General features: G+C 35.2%; 3 protein-coding genes, 1 long non-coding RNA gene and 1 pseudogene across 5 annotated transcripts; 2 read left to right on the forward strand and 3 right to left on the reverse strand.

Moving 5' to 3' along the window:
* The first annotated feature begins 1,256 nt into the window (after positions 1-1,256).
* On the forward strand, positions 1,257-3,491 carry LOC110730151 (annotated as a pseudogene).
* Positions 3,492-3,592: 101 nt separating this feature from the next.
* On the reverse strand, positions 3,593-6,407 carry LOC110730153. Of its 2 annotated transcripts, XR_002513004.1 has the most exons (3): positions 5,805-6,407; positions 4,438-4,830; positions 3,593-4,194 (listed from the first exon to the last, which is right to left on the reverse strand). It is a non-coding gene; the product is annotated as an uncharacterized LOC110730153 (long non-coding RNA). The 2 variants fall into 2 exon arrangements; XR_002513003.1 differs by having other exon boundaries at positions 3,593-4,830; positions 5,805-6,397.
* Positions 6,408-9,163: 2,756 nt separating this feature from the next.
* Positions 9,164-11,054, forward strand: LOC110730155 (uncharacterized acetyltransferase At3g50280-like). Its single transcript, XM_021909929.1, has one exon. It carries the CDS (start codon positions 9,398-9,400, stop codon positions 10,763-10,765), a length of 1,368 nt encoding a protein of 455 aa, XP_021765621.1. The 5' UTR covers positions 9,164-9,397; the 3' UTR covers positions 10,766-11,054.
* On the reverse strand, positions 10,904-17,122 carry LOC110730154 (E3 ubiquitin-protein ligase RNF14-like). Its single transcript, XM_021909928.1, has 7 exons — positions 16,325-17,122; positions 15,415-15,489; positions 14,821-15,337; positions 12,921-13,306; positions 11,854-12,080; positions 11,620-11,767; positions 10,904-11,403 (listed from the first exon to the last, which is right to left on the reverse strand). The coding sequence occupies exons 1-7, from the start codon at positions 16,841-16,843 to the stop codon at positions 11,275-11,277; spliced, it is 2,001 nt and encodes a 666-aa protein (XP_021765620.1). The 5' UTR covers positions 16,844-17,122; the 3' UTR covers positions 10,904-11,274.
* A 967-nt stretch (positions 17,123-18,089) lies between these two features.
* LOC110730156 (sm-like protein LSM7) lies at positions 18,090-23,701 on the reverse strand. Its single transcript, XM_021909931.1, has 6 exons — positions 23,527-23,701; positions 22,129-22,200; positions 21,784-21,865; positions 20,390-20,461; positions 18,816-18,868; positions 18,090-18,416 (listed from the first exon to the last, which is right to left on the reverse strand). Exons 2-6 carry the CDS (start codon positions 22,129-22,131, stop codon positions 18,327-18,329), a joined length of 300 nt encoding a protein of 99 aa, XP_021765623.1. The 5' UTR covers positions 22,132-22,200; positions 23,527-23,701; the 3' UTR covers positions 18,090-18,326.
* Positions 23,702-24,647: the final 946 nt, after the last annotated feature.

Consider the following 24,647-nt stretch of genomic DNA (forward strand, 5'->3'; position numbering starts at 1 on the left):
AACAAGGCATTTACGTTTTTTTTTTGTGAAATCTGAGTTCAATTTGGATCCTTAAGGACCAAAATAGCCCTAAAAACCTTTGACGGAATATTTTTAAATGCTCAAATCGATAAAAAAAATTATTAATAAGTGGAGAGTGGGCCCCACTAACATAATTTTTTAACGAGAGGATAACGGCAAGGTTACCATATGTAATCAAAAAATATATTAGGGTTACAGTGTAGAAAGTTATGTTGGGACACAACGTAGAAAAGTAAAAAAACAGGTTACTATATAGAAAAACTCTTTTATTTATTTTACACTTAATTGTCGCATTTCCATGTCTTATCAAAATAGCAAATTCGTGTGCCATACATTATATTCATGTCCATTACAATACAAATGCAACATAATTTTCATCACGTCCTAGTCCCCACTTCAATAAATAATCTTGTCACGATTTCGTGATGCTAAGCTTTTCTATATGAATAATCAATTAATCATGTTTCATGTTGCGGTATCAATGTTTAATGACCTAATATTTTTATATCTCTTTATGGGAATATATATATATACGTAGTATATATATATATATATATTCTTTCTTTTGGTGTTTTTCTTGAGATTTAAAAGTATAGATTCAGATTTTATAATAACAATAATTGAAAGTATAGATTCTAATTTTATAATTACTTTATTATGGTTTCCTATACAAATATTATGCTGGAATGTGATGCCTTTTTTTAACTCAAAAGCAAGCATGCATTACTTGGGCAAAACCCTATTAAAATTATTACATCCTAATGTGATGCCTTAGATGTGGTTAATGCAATTAAAGGGTGCTCTTCAGGTTTTCCACCAAATTATTTAGATATGATGATATTGTTTTGGATAGCTCCTTGTGATTGTTTTAGTATTTCTCGTGCCAAAAGCAGTGGCAGATGCTGAGATGCATGATGTTGAACATGAAGAAAAATTAAGTTTTTAAAAAATAAAAATAGATAAACAATGATGAACGCATACGTAAGTACAAACCAATGAAACGAACATAGAAGCGCATTTGATTCGACCATTATTAATTAAAACTCTACATAAGAAAACCTGATGGAGTGATGGCTGAATTCCACCATTTAAATTATACACCTTTGATTCGGAGACAACAAGAGAAAGACCGGTGGTACCGTGGTGGAGCGAGAAGATGATTGAAATGAGCTGAACTGAATTTAACTTATTAGAGCTGAGCTGAATTGAACTAAACTGAAGTGAAATGAATATATTATACAAGAAGAAAATTAGGAGCTGAACTTAACTTAACTTAACTTATTAGAGTTAAATTGAACTGAAAATTAATTTGATGAAAATAGACCTTATTACCTCAAATGAAAGTTAAAATTTAAGGGTATAATAAAATTAAAATAAAAAAAATAGCAACAATAATTACTCTGTACTCTCGTTATATAAAAAAAAATGGAATAATTCCGTACGCGCTTAATATTTTAGGAATATTACCCTATAGCAGTATAGCACCAGGCAAACCCTTGATGTGACCATTGATCTCCTCATACTATAGACCGGGGTACCACAACATTGACAAAAAAAAAAAAAAAAAATCATGAAGATTATAGAACAACCTTACAATAACTATTCAAAAGTTCACAACTGAAATTTGAACACGTTTATCTTGAGTCTCACACTCTCACAGGACAAGCTTAATCAGTTAGAGCTGTCATTTTCAGTAATAATAACTCAACAACATTATCAGATTCAGGGGCCATATTGCAACACAAATATACACGTTCAATTTTCACTACTACTCGTACTTGTCGACTGTTATATATGTATATATAGGCCTATTTTGCTGCAATAAGTTTCAGTAAACATTGCAAACAAATAACTTCTTTTCTTGTAATCACATTTAACCTGAAACACACAAATATGAGTTCAGCAACTGTTAAACACGTCTCAGCATGCTACATCAAGCCAAAGTATGAGGTGCAAGAAGCTAAGCAACCTTACTACTTGGCTCCCATGGATCTAATGATTTTCAATTTTCACTATATCCAAAAGGGCCTCCTTTTCACCAAACCTTCACATATTAACAATCAAGAATACTCTATTAGCAAGCTCCTTCATAGCCTCAAGGAGTCTCTTTCGCTCGCCCTTGTCCATTTTTACCCACTGGCAGGGCAGCTCACTACACGCATCAGCAAAAATCGGCATGAATGCTTGATTTTTGTAGATTGTAACAAGGGTCCTGGGGCTAGGTTCATTTATGCCACGTTAGACATGAGCATATCTGAAATCTTGTCACCAGCTGATGTTCCTTTGGTCGTTCAGTCATTATTTGACCATGACCGAGCTATTAACCATGATGGTCATAGAAGGCCTTTGTTATCAGTTCAGGTTACTGAGCTCAAGGATGGGGTGTTCATCGGCTGTTCCATGAATCATGTGGTTGGAGATGGAACCTCATATTGGCATTTTTGGAAAATATGGTCAGAAATACATAGAGCCAATGGCAAGCAACTTCTTGTTTCACGTCCGCCCAATCATAAACGTTGGTTTCCTGATGGGTATGGCCCGGCTATCCCCCTACCTTTTACTCACCCTGATGAATTTGTAAGCAGGTATGAAGTAGGGCAGCTCAAAGAAAGAATCTTTCATTTCTCCCAAGAGTCTATAGCAAGACTAAAAGCCAAGGCCAACAAAGAAAGCAATACCAGCAACATTTCCTCCTTCCAGAGCCTCTCAGCACTTGTCTGGAGATCGATTGTAAGAGCAAACCGCCTATCTGAAGATTGAATCACAAATTGCGCATTGGCTACCAATAACAGGCATAGGTTAGATCCTCCTCTGCCTCCAGAGTACGTTGGTAACTGTGTTACTCCAACAATAACAACTACTACTGCCGGTGAGTTACTTGCACACAACTTAGGGTGGGTAGCATCATTGTTGCACCAGTCAGTGGTAAACCACAGTGACAAAATAGTGCACAAAATCATCGAAGGGTGGCTCCAATCTCCTTTTGTTTACCGACCAGGCAAAATGTTCGATCCTTACAGTGTGACGATGGGAAGCTCACCAATATTTGACATGTATGGAAATGAATTTGGTTTCGGGAAAGCTGTAGCAGTTTGAAGTGGGTATGCAAACAAATATGTTGGCAAAGTGACTGCTTACCCAGGATATGAAGGGGGAGGAAGTGTGGATCTAGAGATATGTCTAACACCTAAATCAATGAGCGCTCTTGAATCAGATGAAGAATTTATGGCTGCCGCAACAGAATAGTACAATGGATATGGATTCAAAACAAGGCATCCCCAAGAGTCCAGAATAAAATTGATGGAACCAGCAAAATTTCTGTTTACAATGAGTCTAAGTCATCATTTCTTTTAATTTCAAGTCATTTTTTTGCTACTCTTGCTTTTGTAAGGAAGAACTGTCAAGCCATTGACGTAATATGTACTTTGTTGGACTTGATTATGAATAAAGCTGTTCCAAATAAATATAAATCCCAAGATAATCTGTACCTATAAAAAAAATCACCTTGTTAAGGTGATATGTAGCTTACTCATCTAGTGTGTTAATCTGTACCTAAAAATAAATAATGGCCTTGTAAAGAATAAAGATGATATGTAGCTAACTCATCTAGTGTGTTAAAGCACATAAATAACATATAAATCACTTCAGGCGAATTTAATCAAATTCCCACCAAAGGATTCTACATTGATTAGAAAGCTCAATTTATGAAAAGGATTCACCTAGATCGGACTACTTTCTTAACCAATGGGAGAAGAAACTCACCTGACCTCAAGGTAGACAATTGCTCGTTTTCTCTATCAGTATTCTGTTAAGTGTTAACCCCTTGTGAATGTTGCCAGCCTTCGTTATAAAACATATTCCTGGGCTTCAACCATCAGTTTAAGAATATAGGTCACGGGTTCGAATCTCATCCGCTCCTCCTTCAAAGTCGAATTAATTCGCACCAGGTATGGGTGGGTCTGTGTTGCATCCACATTTCAAGCCCAAAGGGCCTTTCATGTGAGGGGGAGTGATAGAGTATAAAACATATTCCTGGGCCTCAACCATCAGTTTAAGCTTTTGGTTGAGTTGGTGCTCTAACATTCATGTCCATAATGCTCAGAGCCATCTTTCTACAAAGATAGCAGTGTAGTATTGGCAAGCCAAGCCGAAGCTTTGATTATTAATTCCATCCTGTCAATATACAAAAATAGATCATTCACATGTGATACACTAAATAAAATGCTTGACTCATTTTGCCCCACATATATAAATTATGATAATGATATTTAGCCAAGAATTCATTGCAGTTGATGTGTATCGTGTTTAGTAACATTGAAGCTACAAATTTTGTCTCAGTAAAACAGATACATCTTTCATGAAAAAACTGTACCACAAAAAAGTACCATAATTGAATATTAGGATGTAAGACTCAACTTAGCATTAAACTTCTTATAGCAAGGACAAGGATGGGCATTTGCAGCAAAAATCTGGGCTTGAATCTGACTTAGGACTTGGCAGGCACTAATTTGCTTTTTCACTGCACAAGCAATTCTTGTGGAAACAGTTGACACCCTCCCTCCCCCCTCCTCGAATAGCAGAGAATTTTCAACTGAGTGAAATTTCCCAAAACAGATACAAGAATGATCTATAGAATACCATCTTAAATGTTCCTGACTCAACTATAAACTTGAAATGTTCAAATCCACTTATTGCTTTGCTGCAACAGTAGCAATACTACTGCGAAACTGTCTTCATCTTGTTGCAATCTTCGGTTATATATATAGCTATCTAGCAGCATAGGCATTGCTTGACATCACAGAGTATTTCCTGCACATTATTAGAACAATTTAAGGAAGGAAGATGGGTGAAAATGAAAAGAGAATTATCAGAAATAGAGAAGGTAAAGATAATTTTTCAATAAGGCTTTCATTACAAAGACTTAAGCCCGTTGTTTTAGAAGGCATGAGTTGCTGTGAGTTAAAAGGGCACGTAGAGCATAGGTAGAAGATGAGATAACACGGTGTGTGCCTAGCTAAAGCGAGATATTGCTTCCTTTAAATCCTTTCTTATTATAACGGTCCTTTTTATCCTGTCCTCCAATCCCACACCTATGGAAAAATGAATAACATATGTACTACATACAAAGTATATAACGTCTGTTACAATGCTCATTCCGAATATCAATGGCCTTATTATCTAACACTGTAACATGAAGCTCATCTACTATATATAAAGCTTGTCAATTGTTTACAAGCATCATACAGTCTACTACAAGAGTTTACATTATAACCCTGGGTGTAGTAATATGGGCCAAGTAATCAGTTAATCATCATACAAGCCAAGTTAAAGAGAGATCATTATAAAGCCGAGTGTATCATATAGGTCAAGTAATCTCCATATAAGCCAACTTCAAGAGTGTCTATTATAAACCCGGGTGTAGCAGCATTTAGGTCAAGCGCTTATAACATTACCCCAATCATACTCTACACAAAATATCTAAAAATTCTTGATTTATTTACAAAAATGTCATGAGATAAAAAAAAAATTGTTAATCTGTGAGATCAACTTGTATTTACCCCTAAAGAACTGAATTCAACCGTTTTCACAATTTCACATACATGATTGCTAAAAGGCCTACAACTATTCAAAGCATAGACTCATTCACAACATTCTATAATCAATATTTCAGCTTTAGTAATAAAAATTGCAAAATTTCACAGAGAATTAACAAAAGATGGATGACTCCAATCATCAAAAACACATGAAATACCAAAAAGTAAACATTAATCAATCAAATATACCTCATTCATTTGAGCTTGGCAATTTGAGTGTTCTTCAGATAATTTATCCTGAAACTGCAACACCTCCAATCTTGTAACATCTCCAACACCACGATCTTCCTTAACTCCACAAAATCTCTCTCTTGTCTCACTTTCTCTCTCATTCAAACCTAGCTCACTCATTTCTCCCCTAAATTGGACCCGCCCGCCTGATTCGGCCCAAGATCCGATTTTTCGACATTGGGGCTCCGATATTAGGACACCCACTTTGAGTTTCTTCCATTGCTTAAGGTTTGAGATTGAATCTTGATGACAATCGGGCTACTTTTTTCGGGATGTTCATTCAGAGTTTCGGACGCTTTGAAGTCCTATCAATTTTAAATTTTTAATTTATGTTTCCCTTGTTTACTTACCAATCAATATCAATTTTAAGGTACCCGCTAACATTATTGGCGATTATAAAGTTTCATATGGGCCAGTCCGCCAGTTACACAAAAAACGTGCCAATTTAATAAAAAAAAAAACATTTTCAATTAGTATTATGTGCACCATGAGGTGCACCACGAATATACTTTTGAACATTTAATAAAATAAATTGAACATTTTGCAAAAAATGAATATTTAGTAAAAAAAAATATGAACACGTCACAATAATTGAACATAAACATGCAATTTTTATGTTCATATTTTATTAATGAATGTTCATTTTGTATACATTAAATGTTCAGATTATATTACAAAACTATTGAATTATTACAAGTTAGTTCAAAATAGACTCGTAATAATTCAAAATTTGCAATTGTTCAGATTTTTTTTACTATATGTTCAAAATTTGTTATTGTTCATATTTTTTTACTAAAAGTTCAAAATTATAAGCGTGCTGCATTGCAATTGTTCAGATTTTTTTATACTAAACGTTCAAAAATGGCGATTCAGATTTTTTAACTAAATGTTCAAAATTCTCGATTGTTCGGATTTTTTTACTAAATATTCAAAAGTATAGACATGATGCATTGCAATTGTTCAGATTTTTTAACTAAATGTTCAAAATTTGCGATGTTCAAATGTTTCTACTACATGTTCAAAATTTGCAATTGTTCAGATTTTTTTTACTAATTGTTCAAAAGTATTGGCGTAGTGCACCTATTTCTAGGTGCACCACGGTGCATCTTAAAATTTGCCGAACATTTTAACTATAATTAGGGATGTCAGTGGGGCGGGTTAAGTAGAAGACCCGTTCTATCCCCACCCCAATGGGCAGGGTATGGGTCTCAATTTGGTGGGTGGTGGGGCAAGAATGGGGATAAAAATCATACCCGCCATGGGTTATGGAGAGGGGATGAATTCTAAGTTGTCCACACCTCATACCCACATTTATATATCTTTAAAAATAAAATTATATACTTTTATACTCCGTACTATTTTATAAAATAATCATGTGAAATAAAATATTAATTATAATACTTTGTACTACATTTACTTCCTCTGTTCTTTTTTACCTGACCTATTTTTTTTATCACGCTTGCCAATGCACAACTTTAACGATCAATAACTTTAATTCTCTTTAAGTAAAAATTTTAAAATTTACATATTATGATAGTACTTATTGAGACGAATTCAAAAACATCTTACATTAATATATTTTTCATTGCATATTATTTACAAAAGACGGTCAAATGAAGGGTGATGAATAGTGTAAAAGTCAAAGCGGGTCAAGTAAAAAAGAACGGAGGAAGTATATTATAAACAAAAACGGGTGTAATATTAAGATTTTTTTTATAGTGTAATCCGTATTAATTATGTTGGATTGTGTATTTGAAAGGCGGATATTAGGTGGGTCTTGGGTGGGGATTAGGCGGGTCTTTGGTGGGGATTAGGTAGGGGTGGATATCTAAGTAGGGGGTGGGGCGGGGATGGTTTTGGAGTTGTACCCGTAGGGGCGGGATGGGGATGAATTCTGGACCCATCACGGGGATGAGGATGAAAATGTTAGGTGGGATGGGGATGGGAAGGGCAACATCCGCCCCGCCTCGCCCCATTGACATCCCTAACTATAATTGTCATTTGTTTGTTTACTAGGTTATAAAATTACGGTGGATGCACACAATCAAACATCAAACAAATTAGGTAAATTAGACATCTATGCATTAAAGTCAAAAGTATAGATTAAAAATTAAAAAAAAAATTATTAATAATTAATGACATCATACATAAAATTAGAGGGAAAAAATAGATTAAAAAGATAAACTTGTACTTGTGACTTGAAAAACAAAAGAGCTTCAATACTCTTTGCCTAATACTCCATATGAAGTTCTATAATTGAAAATTAATTGTTCATTATTTTTCAAATGTAAGAGCGAGCTAAAAATGTTGAAACCATATCTATTATTTGACCCAAATAGTCAAATATCTAATTCAAAATTGATTCAATCCCATAAATTAATTCAACCAAACTCATAGTTACCTAAAAGCCTAAACACTAATAAATATGTTCAAAATCATGATAATTACAAGTTATATAACTTTCTATAAGACATATAAACATCAATTTTTTTTTATAAGAATAACTATCAATTACTTTAGTAATAAAACAATAAAATTACCATTTATCCAAGCCACAAGATTCAAATAACGAGTGTCTTAGAAAACTTTACTACATATTTATTGGTTAGTTGGTAAGCATCTTACCAATAATACTAAATTTAGTGCCAACTAAAATTGAGAATTTGGTTGGTACTAATAGACTTCTGTTGGTACTAAAGGAGTACAACTAAGTATTCTGTAGTCTGTACACTTTAATATCCAAATATATTACCCCGTAAATCCGTAATAGTCTTTCTAAAAAAAATAATAGTCTTCTACAGAGTAAGTAAAAATCTCCCTTTAACCTTCTTATTTTCTCATGGAAAAAGTCAAAACAGGTCACTGGTTTATCCAACCATAATAAGAGAGTTCTGATCTTTAAAGAAAAGCCTTTCGTAAATTTTGGTTCTTTAGAAATATCTCCATGCAATATAAAATTATAGAGTACTCTACCTAATTTTATTCTATATAAAATTATAGAGTACATTGCATTTGACAAATATGACAATTATATCTTTATCTATATTTCTCTACCTAATTGCCCCACACCAGTAAGTAATTTTCCTTTCAAATTCTCCTCCAAAATTGATCATCACTGCATCATTATCTAATCCAAGTAATTGTCATCTAGTAGTTTCTTCTCTCAATTTTCTTGGTGCCCCACATTAGTAAAACTTCTGTTGGGATTCAGTTATCACATTAGCAACTCATATTATATTATCAACATGACTTAACTTCTAACAAAGAGAGTACCGTGATATTCTTTGAAAAGAAAATTTAATTTGTAATTTGTAACCATTATATAATCATTATTAAGCTTTAAACACGTTGCCCTTTGCTTGTAACATCAGAATAGTCAGATTCAGGGGCCATGCTACAAAACAAATACAAAAATTAGAGTTTCGAATTTTTCAAAATTTTCACTAGTATATTCTACGAGTATATATTTAGGCCTAATGCTACAATAAACTGCATTCAAGAATCAAAATCACCTACCTTCCTATAATCTCAACCATCACAAAAACATAAATATGAATTCAGCAACTGTTAAACATGTCTCAGAATGCTTCATCAAACCAAAGTATGAGGTGCAAGAAGCCAAGCAACCTTACTACTTGGCTCCCATGGATCTGGCCATGCTCAATTTCCACTATATTCAAAAGGGTCTTCTTTTCATCAAACCTTCACACATAAATGATCAAGAATTTTCAGCTGACAAACTCCTTCAGAGTCTGAAAGAGTCACTTTCACTCACCCTCGTCCATTTTTATCCACTCGCAGGGAAGCTTGCCACACGTATCAGCAAAAATCGGCATGAATGCTTAGTTTTTGTAGATTGCAAAAAGGGACCTGGAGCTAAGTTTATCTATGCCACATTAGATATGACCATATCTGACATTCTGTCACCAGTTGACGTTCCTCCGGTTGTTCAGTCACTTTTTGACCATGATCGGGCTATTAACCATGACGGCCATAAAAGGCCACTGTTATCAATCCAGGTCACTGAGCTCAAGGATGGGGTTTTTATTGGTTGTTCCATGAACCATGTGGTTGTAGATGGAACCTCATACTGGCATTTCTGGAAGATATGGTCCGAAATACATAGAGCTAATGGCAAGCAGCTTCTTGTTTCACGTCTACCCAATCATAAACGTTGGTTTCCTGATGGGTATGGCCCGGTTATCCCCCTCCCTTTTACTCATCCTAAAGAATTTGTAAGCAGGTATGAAGTAGGGAAGCTCAGAGAGAGAATCTTCCATTTCTCCCCAGAGTCAATAGCAAAACTAAAAGCCAAGGCCAACGAAGAAAGCAATACCAACAACATATCCTCCTTCCAGAGCCTATCAGCACTTGTCTGGAGGTCAACTGTTCGAGCAAACTGCCTACCTGAAGATCAGATCACAAATTGCAGATTTGCGGCCAATAACAGACAGAGGTTAGATCCTCCTCTGCCTCCAGAATATGTAGGAAACTGCGTTACTGCACTGATAACTACCACTACTGCTGGTGAACTACTTGGACACAACTTAGGGTGGGCAGCGTCATTGTTGCACCAGTCAGTGGTAAATCACAGTGATAAAACAGTGCACAAATTCATCATCGGATGGCTCCAGTCTCCTTTTGTTTACCAGCCAGGCAAGATGTTTGAACCTTACAGTGTGATGATGGGAAGCTCTCCAAGGTTTGACATGTATGGAAACGAATTTGGTCTTGGGAAAGCAGTAGCAGTTCGAAGTGGGTATGCAAACAAATATGTCGGCAAAGTGACTGCCTACCCAGGATATGAAGGGGGAGGAAGTGTGGATCTAGAGATATGTCTACCACCTAAATCAATGAGCGCTCTTGAATCAGATGAAGAATTTATGTCCGCTGCAACAATACAGTACTATGGATACTAAAGAAAGCATCCCCAAGGGACATGATATGCAAACAACATGGAAGATAAAATCTATGGAACCAGCACAATATCCATTTAAGACGAATCTAAGCCTTTCAAGCCAGTAATTGCCAATCTTGTCTTTTTATTGATGAAGATATAACTGTAAAACAATTGCTGTATTCTGTATTTCTGTAGGACTTAAATGTAAATAAATACTGTTCCAAAAAGGAAAAAAAAAAAAAAAAAAACCTAAAAACTCATATGTAGCAAGAAATTTATGGTTTCCTCAATAAGATGATTGTTGCTGACTCATCTAGTGCGGTAAATCACACAAATAAATATATAAAATACTACATAACTTGAGCGAAACTCATCGAAATACCACTAAAGAATTCCACATTACATGTAGAACTCAATGTATGAAATTGAATTCACCAAGACAGCACTGCTTTCCCTACAAAACGGGAGAAGAAAGTTTCAGCTGACCTCAAGGTAGACAATTACTAGATTTCCCTCTCCTTGATCCATCTACCCTTCTGAATGTTGCTTACATCCTTTTGGTCCATAATGCTCAGAGCTACGTCGCACCATCTTTCTGCAAAGGTAGCAGTAATGGTTTTGGCATGCCCAGCAGAAGATGTGATTATTGTTTCCAACCTGTCAAAACAAGAAAATGAAACTTCTATTTCTGATTGCAATAGACATACTCCATATATAATGCTGGACTCATTTTGCCCAACATCCACTATAAACAGTTACGATATTTAGCCAAAAAATCATTAGAGTTGCTGTTGTGTATCATAGTAGTATTACATTGTACATTTGTACCATAAGGAACTAACCATAATTAGATGTAACTCATGTAAGACTCACCTTGACATTCAACTGCTTACATCCAGGACAAGGCCGTGCATTTGCAGCAAAAAGATGAGCTTGAATCTGCCCAATGACTTGACGCTCATTCATATGCTCTTCCCATTGCACAATTGCTTCTTGAGGAAAAAGTTGACAAGCTCCCTCCCTTCAAATAGCAGAGAATTGTTAATTGAGTGAAAATTTCCATAAGAAATATCAGGAACATTATCAGCAAATCATCTAAGTATAAACCTGAAATGTTCATATCCACTAATTGCTTGGCTGCAACAGTAACAAAAGTACTGCCCACACTGACTACACACCATCTTGTTGCACCCGTCAGTTCTAGAAATAGCTATCTTACAGGATGGGCATTGCTTGGCATCACGGAGTATTTCCTTCACACTACGAAGTTCATTAATCATATCAAGCTCCTTGCGTCTTTGTGCATCTTTAAGAAGGGATGAATTTTGGCGGTCCTGCATGCATAAACTTAATAATGTGAAAACTTTCATTTACTTTTCAAATTAAAGCTGAAATACACAATTTCAAAAGGTTCCATTTCTTTGAATGTAATATAGCAATGTAGTCAAGTGATTTTCTCAAACAACACCCACCATGGTATGAACAAGGAAAGCTAAATGCCCTTTTTTTTTAAGGGATTGCACACTTCTTTTAAGACATTAATCAATATCCATTATCGAATTTAGTACAATGAGAAAATTGTATTAAAATAGCAATTCCTTATAAGTATGCTAATCCATAAGGGGAAAAAAATATCAATTGGGGTCTTATTAGATTTGTATTCATGTATATTTTCCAAATATGTAATTTTCATAATTTTTTTCATCACGAAATTAAAGATATTTAACGAAAATGAATCCCACGTAAAACATTAAAGTATGTTCAAAACTTATAGTCTAATCTGATATAATTTATGTTTTCAAGTTCTTAGATAAGGTGAACTAAACATAGCCTAATTTGACATAATTCAGCTCTTTTGAGAAAAAGATATCCCCTCAATCCACCATGTGATGACCCCGCTATAAGAGGTTTCTCAAGATGTTTTTATTGTATTTTGGAAGTATGCTGAGCACTGTGAGCAGTGAGCAAGGAGATCATCAAAGGTTGCTAAAAGGTTTTAGACTAACTGGTTTATAACTTTATATAGCTCTAAAAGGAAAATTGTGTTTCTAACGACCAAACTGGGTAAACACTGAAATTGCTTATGTGAATCTGAAGATAAGGGTATACATGGAGGGGGTTGACTATAGACACGATAAACATTGTTATATAGAATGGGATCTCAAAAGTCTTACCTCCAAGAATTTAAGCTTCATCTCTGGGGTCATGCATGCTATCCCCACATGACGTCGTTCCCTGCAAAGAGAACAGAAGCTAAAGAAGCACTTTGAGCATTGAGCATGCTGGTCGTCATCTTCTAGACATGCTGTTTCACATCTGGGGCAATAAGTTACATCAGGCATTGCATCAAGGGATTTTTGTAGCATCAATGATTCCCAACGTTCGAACTCTTCATCACCCAGCAGTCGTTTCAATAAACCAGGAGGGATCATACCACCACATTTGGTGTTGGGACATTGCAGCTTATTTACTGTGCCTTCCTTCACGTGCACATCAGCATAAGTCGTCATGCATTTTACACAAAAGAAGTGATGGCATGGCAATCTCAAAAACTCTGTCCCTGTAATAAAGAACAAAATATGCTGAGCAGTGAACAAGGAGAGGAAGGGGTATTGTAGGCCATGCATGATTAGATTTTTAGATGTTAGATAAATGATGTCCCTTGTGAGGATCTTGCCTCAGGGAAGGAATAGTGTAGGCAATGCATTACTAAATATTAGAAATAAGCTTGGAGAAGAAGCTAGTCAGTCACTTTGACTTAGAATTACTATTATAAGAGAAGATCAGTGAAAGAGAAACCATGAAGAAAATTCAGATTCATATTAATATCCTTTATTTTGTTAATTTAGGAGTGCATCAAATTACAATCCACTATCCACATTTCCCAAAATTCTCTTCTCCTCATTTCTTCAATACTGAAATTTCCAGTATACCTCCTTTCATTTTCCATGTTTCTAAAAAGGGCCAGCATAAACTTTCTTGCAATTAACTGAAGTGTCAGAAATTTGTATGTAGAGACTCTACTAGTCTTGCCTGGCTATCAGATAGGTGGCAACACTGTGTACACCTAAATCAATCCCATGAATGATGATCCACTAGCTACTTTATTACTGTGTTCAGGCTGAAGATTTCATGCAAAAAAAAAATTATCGACCCAAAAAAAACTTTAAAACTGAAAACAAAGTATCTAACTGCCAAATAGCCAGGTATTATAGCTAGTAATATCACATAATGACCTGCTAAAATGATTTTAATTCAGGTGGTGTGGTTCTACAGAAGTGCTTCTAAAATTTTCTTCAACTTTAATATGATAAAGTCACAAGGGTGCAACATTTTGACTTTCCCCAAAAAACAGGAGAGAGAAGAACAAGTGCTAAAGTAGAGTAGAACATCATGTAATAGGATGAGTGATAACTGATAAGATGATTAAGATCTACAACAACTAGGAAAAACAGGCAAAAGCAATTGGGAAGGCAATCTTCCCACATGAAATCGAGATGAAATAAAGTAATTTTCTAATGAAGGGCCAAGAAAAAGAGTTAAGGCCGTCACAGCAGAGTACAAAACATAAAGGCTTGGCAACACAAAAATCAGTGATGAAGTATGGAGCACTTTTCAAGTATCTTTAATTAACCCTAGCCACAATGTCGAAAAGCTCAGAATACCTCTTCACAACAAGCTAGTATATAACTTCTAATAAAATAAAAGAGAGCAGATGCATCAACTTGCCAAAGTTTCCAGATCAATAGATCTTTTCTACAAAAACTTTTATCATAGGGAAACAAATGCAGAATAACTCTCCATTTACTAGCCAACAATGCTAAAAGATCCAAGCATAAGTAATTATGATAGGCTTTAATCCTAACAAGGATTTGAAGGGTTTGTCAAAAGCTGATGTTTAATAGGAGGCAAATTATGCTTAGAGTATTTCAAGTTCCTGAGAACAGCCAAAAGACATGCACATATGTCCAAAAAAAAATACTTATTTAAAAATTAAAAGCATTATCTACTAGACTAACATAACAAATGTTAATCATAAATTCATAACATCAGAGTACCAAAGAGTTACGGTACCTGCATATTCGCTGAAACAAATGCAACATTCATGACAGCCACTGAGGAAGTTTTCATGTCGTCTCTCTTCATTGTAACTCCTCATTGAGGGTATATCTATGTCAGGAGAAACACTTCCAGAAAAAGCCCGCCTGTCTGAAACACTTTTCACATCGTATGGTCCAAGCATAAGTTCCCCATCAAAGCCAAGATATGAAAGAGATGCACTATGTAGCCATTCCACCCACTGGTACAGGATCTCTTGCCCTACTTGCTCATTCCACAATAAATCTAGCATGGAGCAAAGGTTGGAAATTCTTGATTCATGCAACCACTGAACTGAGATTGTAAAAGAAGGTGGACAATGACTTGGGTACGATACAGGCAACAAACATGTCAATACAATAGGTGACAGATACTGAACTTTGAAAGTGTATAAGAATTCATCAGAGTCGCGCGATTTGGAATTAGTGCGAGTATCTGCCTTTAGTTTTGCTGATACAGGATACTCGCCAGGAAGTTCAATGTGTATGTGAATCTGCGAAAGAACAAAATATTATCAGCTTTCTATCAATCCCCAAGTCCATGATCTTAAGGCTTCTGAAGAGTCCTAACCTGGAAAGATCGCAAACCTTGTCGCTTTTCTAGGACATAGACATTGTCTCCATATATGGACTCCATTGCAAGCAACTGACAAATTTAGCAGATTATATGTAAGAAGTAATTATAAGAAAGGAACAAATGAGAAGTGACCCCTCTCTACAAGAACAAGGTATCATGTTATCGAATACAATTGAGAGCAAGTGTGTATTGTTTATTTTTACTATCCAAAGTCCACCCTTGCATGATAAACTTCTTTAGAACGACTCAAGGTAGGAATGATGGATCAGCTCACTCTTCCAAGTAGAGAATGTCTTAAAAGTAGATAAGGCAAAGACAATTCTACCAAGAAGGCTTCTTTTTCAAAGACCTAAGTCCATCATTTTAGAAGGCTTGAGTTGCAGCAAGGCAAAAGGGCACCTAGAGCCTGGTAGAGGACTAGAGGGCAAGATATCAAGGTGACTTCCTAGCCAAATCGACCTATTGCTTCTTTTCTTATTGCTTTTCCTGACCTCAAATCTCGCATTGCCTTATAATGTTATGTGAAGCTCATCCACTATCAAGCATTCAAGCTTGTCAATCTTTTACAAGCATCACATAGGCATATGCCCATACCAGTAATCATTACAAAAACCAACTTTGAGACTCGAGAGTGTCCATTATAAAACTGGGTATAACATTTAGGTCAAGTACTCCTAACACTACTCCAATTATACTACACACACCAAACTACTTAAAAGCCTGACTTCCATTTCCAAACAATGATCATAATTCGTAAATAATGTACCAAACACGGATTCAATCAATAAACAACCAAAATTAAGCTTGTAATCAAAATTTTACATAGAAGAACAACATATACAAGATTTTCATGATAAAAAACACATAAACACCAAAAATTGAACAATAAATAAGTCAAATATACCTCATCCTCTTGAGCTTGATCATTAATTTTAATCTGTTCTTCAGATAACTCCACTTCTTCAACCTCAAATTGTAATTCTTCCAATCTTCTAACAACATCTTCAACACCATTACCCTCCTTACTCAACTCACACCCTTCATTCTTCTCCTCCTCAACTTCACAATATCTCTCTCCTACCTCACTTTCTCTCTCATCTAATCCTTGCCAACCTTCAACCGCCCCAGAATTGGACCCACCCACTTCAGATTTCTGCCCAGAACTGGACCCACCCACCTCAACTTCAGGCCCACAACCCGATTTATCGACACCGGAAACCCGATTTTTGGACACCCATCTGAATTTAATTCCATTAGAAGGCCTGTAATTTGATGTTGAAGGGGTTTGGGATTGTTCAAGATCATCTTGATGATGATGATCAGCTTGTTTTCTGGGGTTTTCGCTTAAAGGAATTACAGTGCAATCATCTTCTTCTCGGTGGCGTTGGGAGTTATTCTGCTTCTTTTGCCGGCTTCTCCCCATTATTTTTGAGCTTATAATACCAGAAATTTTCGCAACAAATACAACAGAAAATTTTACAATAAAAAAAAAATTAATCAGGGTTTTTCGTGGAGGAGTATACAATTAACAGAGTATTAATGTATTGAAACAATGAATTGCAGTGAATCTGATTCTGATTTATAATAAGCTGTAATTTTTAAAAAATTATATTTTGGGCTGCATTTTATCACAGCAGGAAACCCGTAAAGCCAATTTGGCAAATGAGTGAATGAGGCTAGCCTGGTCGACTAAAGTCTTGTGTTAATGTTCGAGAAATAAATGATCTGAAATTAAATTCCGCCTACATCAAAATAAATATCCAGAAACTTATGCGAAAAAGTAATTAATTAATGCGCAATAACAGAAAGTGGGTAGGTTTTGTAATTTTTGGGTTAAATTTACCTGTATAATTAATTAATGTGTAATAACAGAAAGTGGGTAGGTTTTGTAATTTTTGGGTTAAATTTACCTGTATTAATTACTCGTATATAAATTTATGGCGTATTTCATGATTGGATATTACTTGGTAAATGTTGTGTGGAAAAGTCGGTTGTTATCGTTGGTGGGTTGAAAACGGTCAAAGGCCCAAGAACAATGTGAGCCAACCTAACTTGACTCGAATTAAAAAGTCAAAGGTCCAAATTCTTGTCTCCAATAAAGCCCGTTTTGGCCTTTTTGCTTGAAAGGCTAACATTCAATCACCAACTCATGGTTGCTCAGATCAAGTGAGATGATAATCTCTCCGTCCTAGTATTTTATTACTGAGTACAAGTTAGTGAAGTTACTGTAATTTCTCTTTAAGTTAAAACTTGAAATTATAAAATTTGTAAGTGTTACGAGTTGAGTTGAGCTGAGCCCAAGCAACCCAAGCTCCTCAGATCAGCTTGTTTTAAAAGAGTAATCGCTTTACTATGATATGTATACAACTATTTATATTGTCATATTGAACCTGGTTGTGCCCTGATTATATTTGTAATAAGTTACTTATTACCTTAAAATCATGCATAATACAATACAAAGTAATTAAATTTCATGAAAAAAGCCTATCTACGAAATGTAGTAGATACGAGTAAATGATGTAAGAGAATGTTTCAGATGAATTCCAGCCCTTAGATGGCCATTAAATTATTATTAGGTAGCGCCAGTCTGCAGACAAATAAGGGAGCAAATTATTATAAACCCAAGTCCGATTAACCGGATCACCAGTCATAATCTACCATGAAATAGGTGATAATAATCATGACCTGTATTCATTGTCAAACAATTCAGAGCATCAGAGTAGCATACTAGCAATTCTATACTTCATTTGCCAAGAAAAAGATGGATTGTAACTTGTGACTTTTCGTACAAATATTTTTAATTTTTTAGGATGCATGTTTTAAGCTAACAAGCATTACATTTAGAAATATGTCCAAGACTACATAACACCTAACCATGTCAATAGGTTCCATATTCCTAACATGACTTATGCACCGTCCGGCTGAACAAAAGGGTTTGCAATCTCATCGGTGCCATCAGTAGGAGAAACCAGCATTACGGCTGTTCCTCTACAAACCTGCAACAAAAATGCACTTCAAATCAACACATAATTCAACTACATTGTGAAGTTGCATCTTTGAAAGATCAAAGCTAATAATTGTCAAGGCTGGGCCTATATATGTAGTGAATGTAGATGGATAATAGGCGATGTTCTAAATACAGTAAATACTTTGCATAAAAGTAATTTTGTCTTCTAAGGATACCAATTCTTAAGTTTTACACCAATTGAGAAGGACAGTCACTAAATATTCATTTTAAAGTCCTCCAAAGTCATAAGCCATCTGAGGCCTATGGTTCCTCTTGTACTATCGTGTGGAATCCTAAGCCACAATAACTGCCAGTTTTGTATCTAAACCTAAAGAAGAAAATCCCAGCATGTAATACAAAGTTTAGAGATTTGGAAAAAGAAACATACAATTAAGCCAAGGCGTCTAGTCTGGTCAGTAGTCTTCAATGGGTCATCAGCATCTGCAGTCACATTGCACCAAAGTTATACATGAACATCCTGATATAATTCAGGGAGCAAATCATTATAAATAAGCCATCCAACATGTCACCAGATATAAATATAGCATCCTTTCACATTTACTGATGTTCACAAGCAGCAAAAATGACAAGGATGTACATGCCCCAGATTGACAGCGTGTCAAATGCAACCAAGACACACTATTGTGTAGCTCAGAAACCAATGAAGACAAAAGAATGCAGTACAAACTTATGTGGCAGATGGAGCAAAAGGGAGTGATAGAAACCAGATCTTATAGCATAATCCCTATTACCATATTCTCAGGGGAGGGGAGGGAGAGGAGACTGCAGAATATGAAAGAAGGCTGTTGATGTCAGAGTTGCGGCTATATTTACAGTGACATAAATCATTCTTTTAAACTTAAAAACATTATAGAGTAATATTTCATACGAAGTATTTGTTATCATTGTATTTACTGATGATTTCCGATTCGAAAATAAATAGATTGGAGTTAATGTTGTGATGTTTAACGAGGTTAATGACACAAGATCAACTAATCCTAAGCTAAACAATTTTGGGCTGATGGGTCACCAAACTAACTCAATTACTCACAAATTGTGATAAACAAAGAAATAGGGATCATGTCAAGCAGCTTCTTTGGGCAATAATCGAGTTGGGGGATTTAAGGAGATAGACTCAGACGGATATTATGTAAATGCTTACCAATACAAATCCTTTTAAATTTTGCCACAATTTAACACTAATCCCTAACAGTCATGAGTTTAATTTACGTATATAGAAAATGGCCTGTTATACTGCTTTGGAGCTCCAAAAAGTCTCCTAAACTATTTTTGAGGTATTCCTATAAGAAGCATGTGAATGATTAATAGCGTTTTGGAGGGACTATAACTGATTTGTCTCGAGTATTGGTATAGTTTCAGTCAGCATTCTAATACCCAAAAACACTCCACCCTTATTTACTCTTAAGATTCTTTATTGACTCCCAAGAAATTATCGCAAATTGAGACGAGCCTTCGAAATGGACACTATTAACCCCATAGGATATGATGATCTATTGTTCATATAGCCAATAAGAACCTCAAGCATCCTTGTAAGCCACTTCAGACACACTAAGAGTTCTCTATAATCTTTTTCTAGGTATCATATCAATGGCAAAGCCAAGATTATAAGGTTGGGATGGGACGAAAAATCTAAGTATTCACTAATGCAATTACTACATTGTTAAGTACAAGAAAATGCATACAGTATGGAAAATATGGCGCGTTTGGGCATCATGAGCCAAAGATAGCAGTTAGCAATTATCAATAATACGGCTCTTTCATTTATGCTCTAGCTTTTTGATGAATTGAACAAATGGTTTTTTCGCTCCATGAATTCTAGATCAACTCACCAAAAAAAACCAACAAAAAAAAATGTGACATAATTTCTACGCCAAGTCCACAAGAGACGGGGATTTGGCGATTTGCAAGTATATTTTACAAAAACAGCAATAAAGTTCATACCTCTCAGATATTCAACAGCTTCATCCAGCACAAGGTTCAGCAACTGGTCATATCCCTTAAGTGTCCCAGTCACTGTGAGAAAAAAACAAATAATTAACAGGTCACTGCCATTTTATCTAAGAGAATGACCCAGTAAACAATTTACAAATTCTCCTTCTATTCCTTTAGTATAGTCAATACTAAGGAATAGTGGAAATCAAGCAACTGTACAATTTAATGATAACTAAATTTAACAATACAATTAGGACAAAAAAATACTACCTCCGTTAACTTTTATTTGCAACTTAGGGTATTATTTGTGAGATATAAAATATTCCAAAGTTGCAAATAAAAGTTAACGGAGGTAGTATATGTATTTGACAATGCAAATAGGATAGAGGCAGTTATAAGAAAAGTTAGAGAACATTAGCTAGACAGCTGACATTGATCAATCTTTACAAAGCAACAAACAATGACTTGTGCTCGATGAGATATCCCTCTCTAGTCAGGCTCCATAATCAACCAACATCAATGATCAAAATTATTGGCTAACTTATTTCAGGTTACAAAGCAATGCAAATTTCTGACAAAATTATGGCTATATAGCAGATAATATCTCCTTAAACCAGTCAATGTATCTCAGCTGCCATGCATGTATGCATATAATCTTCCTAAAACATTACAGATCATTATACCTAGACCTTAACATAACCAAGCCAATGTGACAAAATTTGGGATTATTTAATGCCACTCCTTAGATTTACACAGAATTATGCCATGTAAAATGACATCAGCAGTAGAAGCACAATAAATAAAGTAAACAGAGAGCCATACAATTTGTCTAGCACACAGATGTAAAGATGTATAAAGAGCCAACAGAGATATTGCCAACCCTAGATCTTATCAAAATAGATAATATATGCACGTAGAATGCACAACAACCAGTTTTCATCTTTATCATGTTGGCAAGTTTGCAGTAAGACTCAAGTTACTGGCCAGTGACCAGTTTGCGACCATTCTACTTCAGTTTATGCCACATATTTTAATGAAACTCTGTCCCCATTTTTTTGCTCCATCGGAAATAAATGGGTCAAACTGTAAAAACTTTAACCATAAATCGCAATTAATCAACAAGAGATAATATAGTCATGTAGTGTCTTGTTAGATTCGTCTTACTTATATTTTATTAATATCAAGTTTTTATAATTTTTACACGTATAGAAATAAAGTTATATAGGTTTTAAAATGCGTCTCGGAGACCGTAAAAAGTCAAAAGGGGCAAAAAAAATAGGAATAGAGGGAGTATTTATGTCGTCACAAAAGGTTACGTATATTTATCATCTATCAAATTTCACCACTTAATAAGAAAAAGTAACTTGTATAGTTGCATTAGAGAGAAGAGGCAGGAATAATACCTTGTCTTCCACCAGTAAGCTTGACTTGGACCCCCTTGTCGACAAACTTGGCAAGATCTAAAACTGTTTCCTTTCTACTAGACTGAAAGATGCATTTTTCGTTATAAAGAGAAATAAGCAGTTAGGCACTGAAAGCAAGTAAACAACAGACCCAAGCAAATAGAGCAGACTAGCCACTTGTTAAAATGTTCCATCAAATGAGAGATACAATGTCTGATGAAATTCATTTAGTCATAAACTTTACTCCCTTTGAGCCCCAGATCATCCAGCAATAGGAAACAAATGAGCTTAAATTGTAAATGATAAAATTAAAATGACATCAGGACCTAGTAATGAGAACATTACCATGATGGTTATCGTTGGTTATACAGTGTCCTTGTTGTGAGAAGGCAGCTGAGTGATTATTGTAGGTCAGACCTGAACATGTAAGAATTTGAGTAAGTGAATGCACTCTTTATCTTTCACCCAATTCAGACATTTCAAACCGACAAACTTGAAAGAAAAACCAAAAAAAGGAGAGAAGACAAAATGGGAATTTTTCATCACAAACTATCACTGATCAAGTGACCTCACACTTTTTTATGTTTCGGATAAACAAAAGCGGGTTGCAGGAAAATTGTAAGTTTTCAGGGTGTATAAAGAGAATCTGCTCCATCAAATTAATAAAATAGCATTTTTGGGAATGCAAAATTATTTGGGTACTAATGTATATAATCCCATAGCATAGACCCTCGGTCTCTCACTTTAAATTCACAGTTACCCTCCCTTCAAATACTTTCTGCACTATTCTTCCAAGTGACTATGCAGCTCAGTGTGTTTGGATGATGGCAGCAGTGAGTGCACAGCCCTCTCCTCTGGGTGTGAAGTTAACCCTAGCCCCTAATCTCAATAATTTTTTGTGGACTAATTCCAATCCCAGCTACTTAATTCACCACCCATCACTAATGTGCTATAAACCAGCTATAACAATTTGATGCTATATTCTTCCTTTTATAGTGACATTCACTACCATCATTGGTTTTCTTTCTTTCTAGTCTTTGATCTCAGGTGAAAAACCCATTTCTTTGAACAATAAATACTGAACAACAAACCCCGGATCACCCAAGAGGTCACAAGCCCACAGCTCCAAAGTAACAGTTATATAAACACGCCAGTTCGACCGATGCCTTTACACACATCAACTACATGAAAGCAATACTATGCTATGAATTTCATTCACTAGTCTCCAAATCCTACAAAATGACTCTTTTATTCTTTTGTAGACTGTTCGTCGTAGTATTAGGTATTCGACAAAGCATCATTTGTAATACAAACTAAAAACAAATAAATGGTTTTGCCGATTACTCTCAATTTCAACAGAAATATAGCAGGGCGGCAGGGCCGGGCGCCCCGAGCCTATGTTCATAGTTCCTTCCTAGCAATATAACGATTATAAACAATATCCTGCAACACTTTAGCAACCTAATCTGACTTCATTATCAACTTAGGCTCGAAAAATCGCATACAATTCTTCAAGCTTTAGAATATCAACGTATATTGGACGTATAAAAATTCTATCATCAAAATCGCTCGTTATAATGTTTCATAGCTTCGGTAATTATAATCAACAATTTAATACCATGTTGAAGAACCCTAAATTGAGTATACTAAATTACTGACAAATCAAATTAACGATAGTGTAAAGCTAAATCCTAGATTATGAAATCGGTATTCGATAATTAAGGCAAGAAATTATCATCTTACCTGAGAAGTTGCTACAATGGAGGAGAGAGAGCTCGGAAGCCAATTCAATGGAAATCCAGAGTACACTTCAATGGAGGAGAGAGAAGGTGAGAAGCAGCGCAGAAGTGAAAAATTGAAGCTGAAGAGGGAAGAAAACAAATACTGGAAACATAGGAGGCGTAGATTAGTGACACGGTCAGATCAAAATGAGATCGACGCTCATAATTCACTCTCAATCAAGTTTTCCTTTTACCTTTTTTTAACCCAAAAAAAAAATGTGATACATAATTGATTATTTCCAAAAAAAAAAAAAAAAATTGTTTTTCGAAGTTATGTCTCCATAGTTGTTGATTTTCTAAAGTGTGTCCATGTTTTTTTTTTTTTTAAATTACAAGATGTAACTTCCAACTTAAGGTGTTTATTTAATAGTACCCTCTAACGTTAACCTGACTTGAGTAATTGTGTTGATTGTTAATTATCTCGATTTAGAAAGAGATTTCACACCTAAATTGGGTTAGATTTTGGCCATGTTTGGTAAATGGCTTTTTTGTGGCTTTTTGGTTAGCTTTTTGGCTTTTGGTTTTTTTTATGATCTCAAACAGCCAAAAAATGTGTTTGGTAATTGGCTTTTTAGGCAGTGAAAAAGTTGGCTTTTAAGCCAAAATAAAAAAGCTGCTTTGAATAGTTTTTTTGTTGGCTTTTAGCTTGTTGGCCCATAAATTATCTAATAAACAGCCAACTACCAACAATTAATTTACCAAACATTTTTATAAACAACCAGCTTTAACGGCCAATTTCAAAAGCCATTATAAACAGTCAAACATACCAGCTTGTCAAATAAGCCAAGTGAACCAGCCAACAGCCAACAGCCACTTGTCAAACAAGGCATTTATATAAGGGGATTAACATTAACCATTTTTTTTCCACATTTTCATATCTACCTTTTTTTCTTTCTTCTAAATGCAATCATTGATATTTCAAGCTCTCAGTGTAATTCTTCTTCTTTTTTTCTCATCCGCTTTTTGTTACTTCCTATTTTTTTAAATTACTAACGTCTAAGTTAATAATTAACATATTGATTTCAGGTATTGGCTCAAAAGTGAGTCAACCCTTTTTTGAACCGGTTCAATTTTTGGAGTCTA

The sequence above is a fragment of the Chenopodium quinoa genome, unplaced genomic scaffold, assembly GCF_001683475.1.
Source record: "Chenopodium quinoa cultivar QQ74 unplaced genomic scaffold, ASM168347v1, whole genome shotgun sequence".
Taxonomy (NCBI): Eukaryota; Viridiplantae; Streptophyta; class Magnoliopsida; order Caryophyllales; family Amaranthaceae; genus Chenopodium; species Chenopodium quinoa.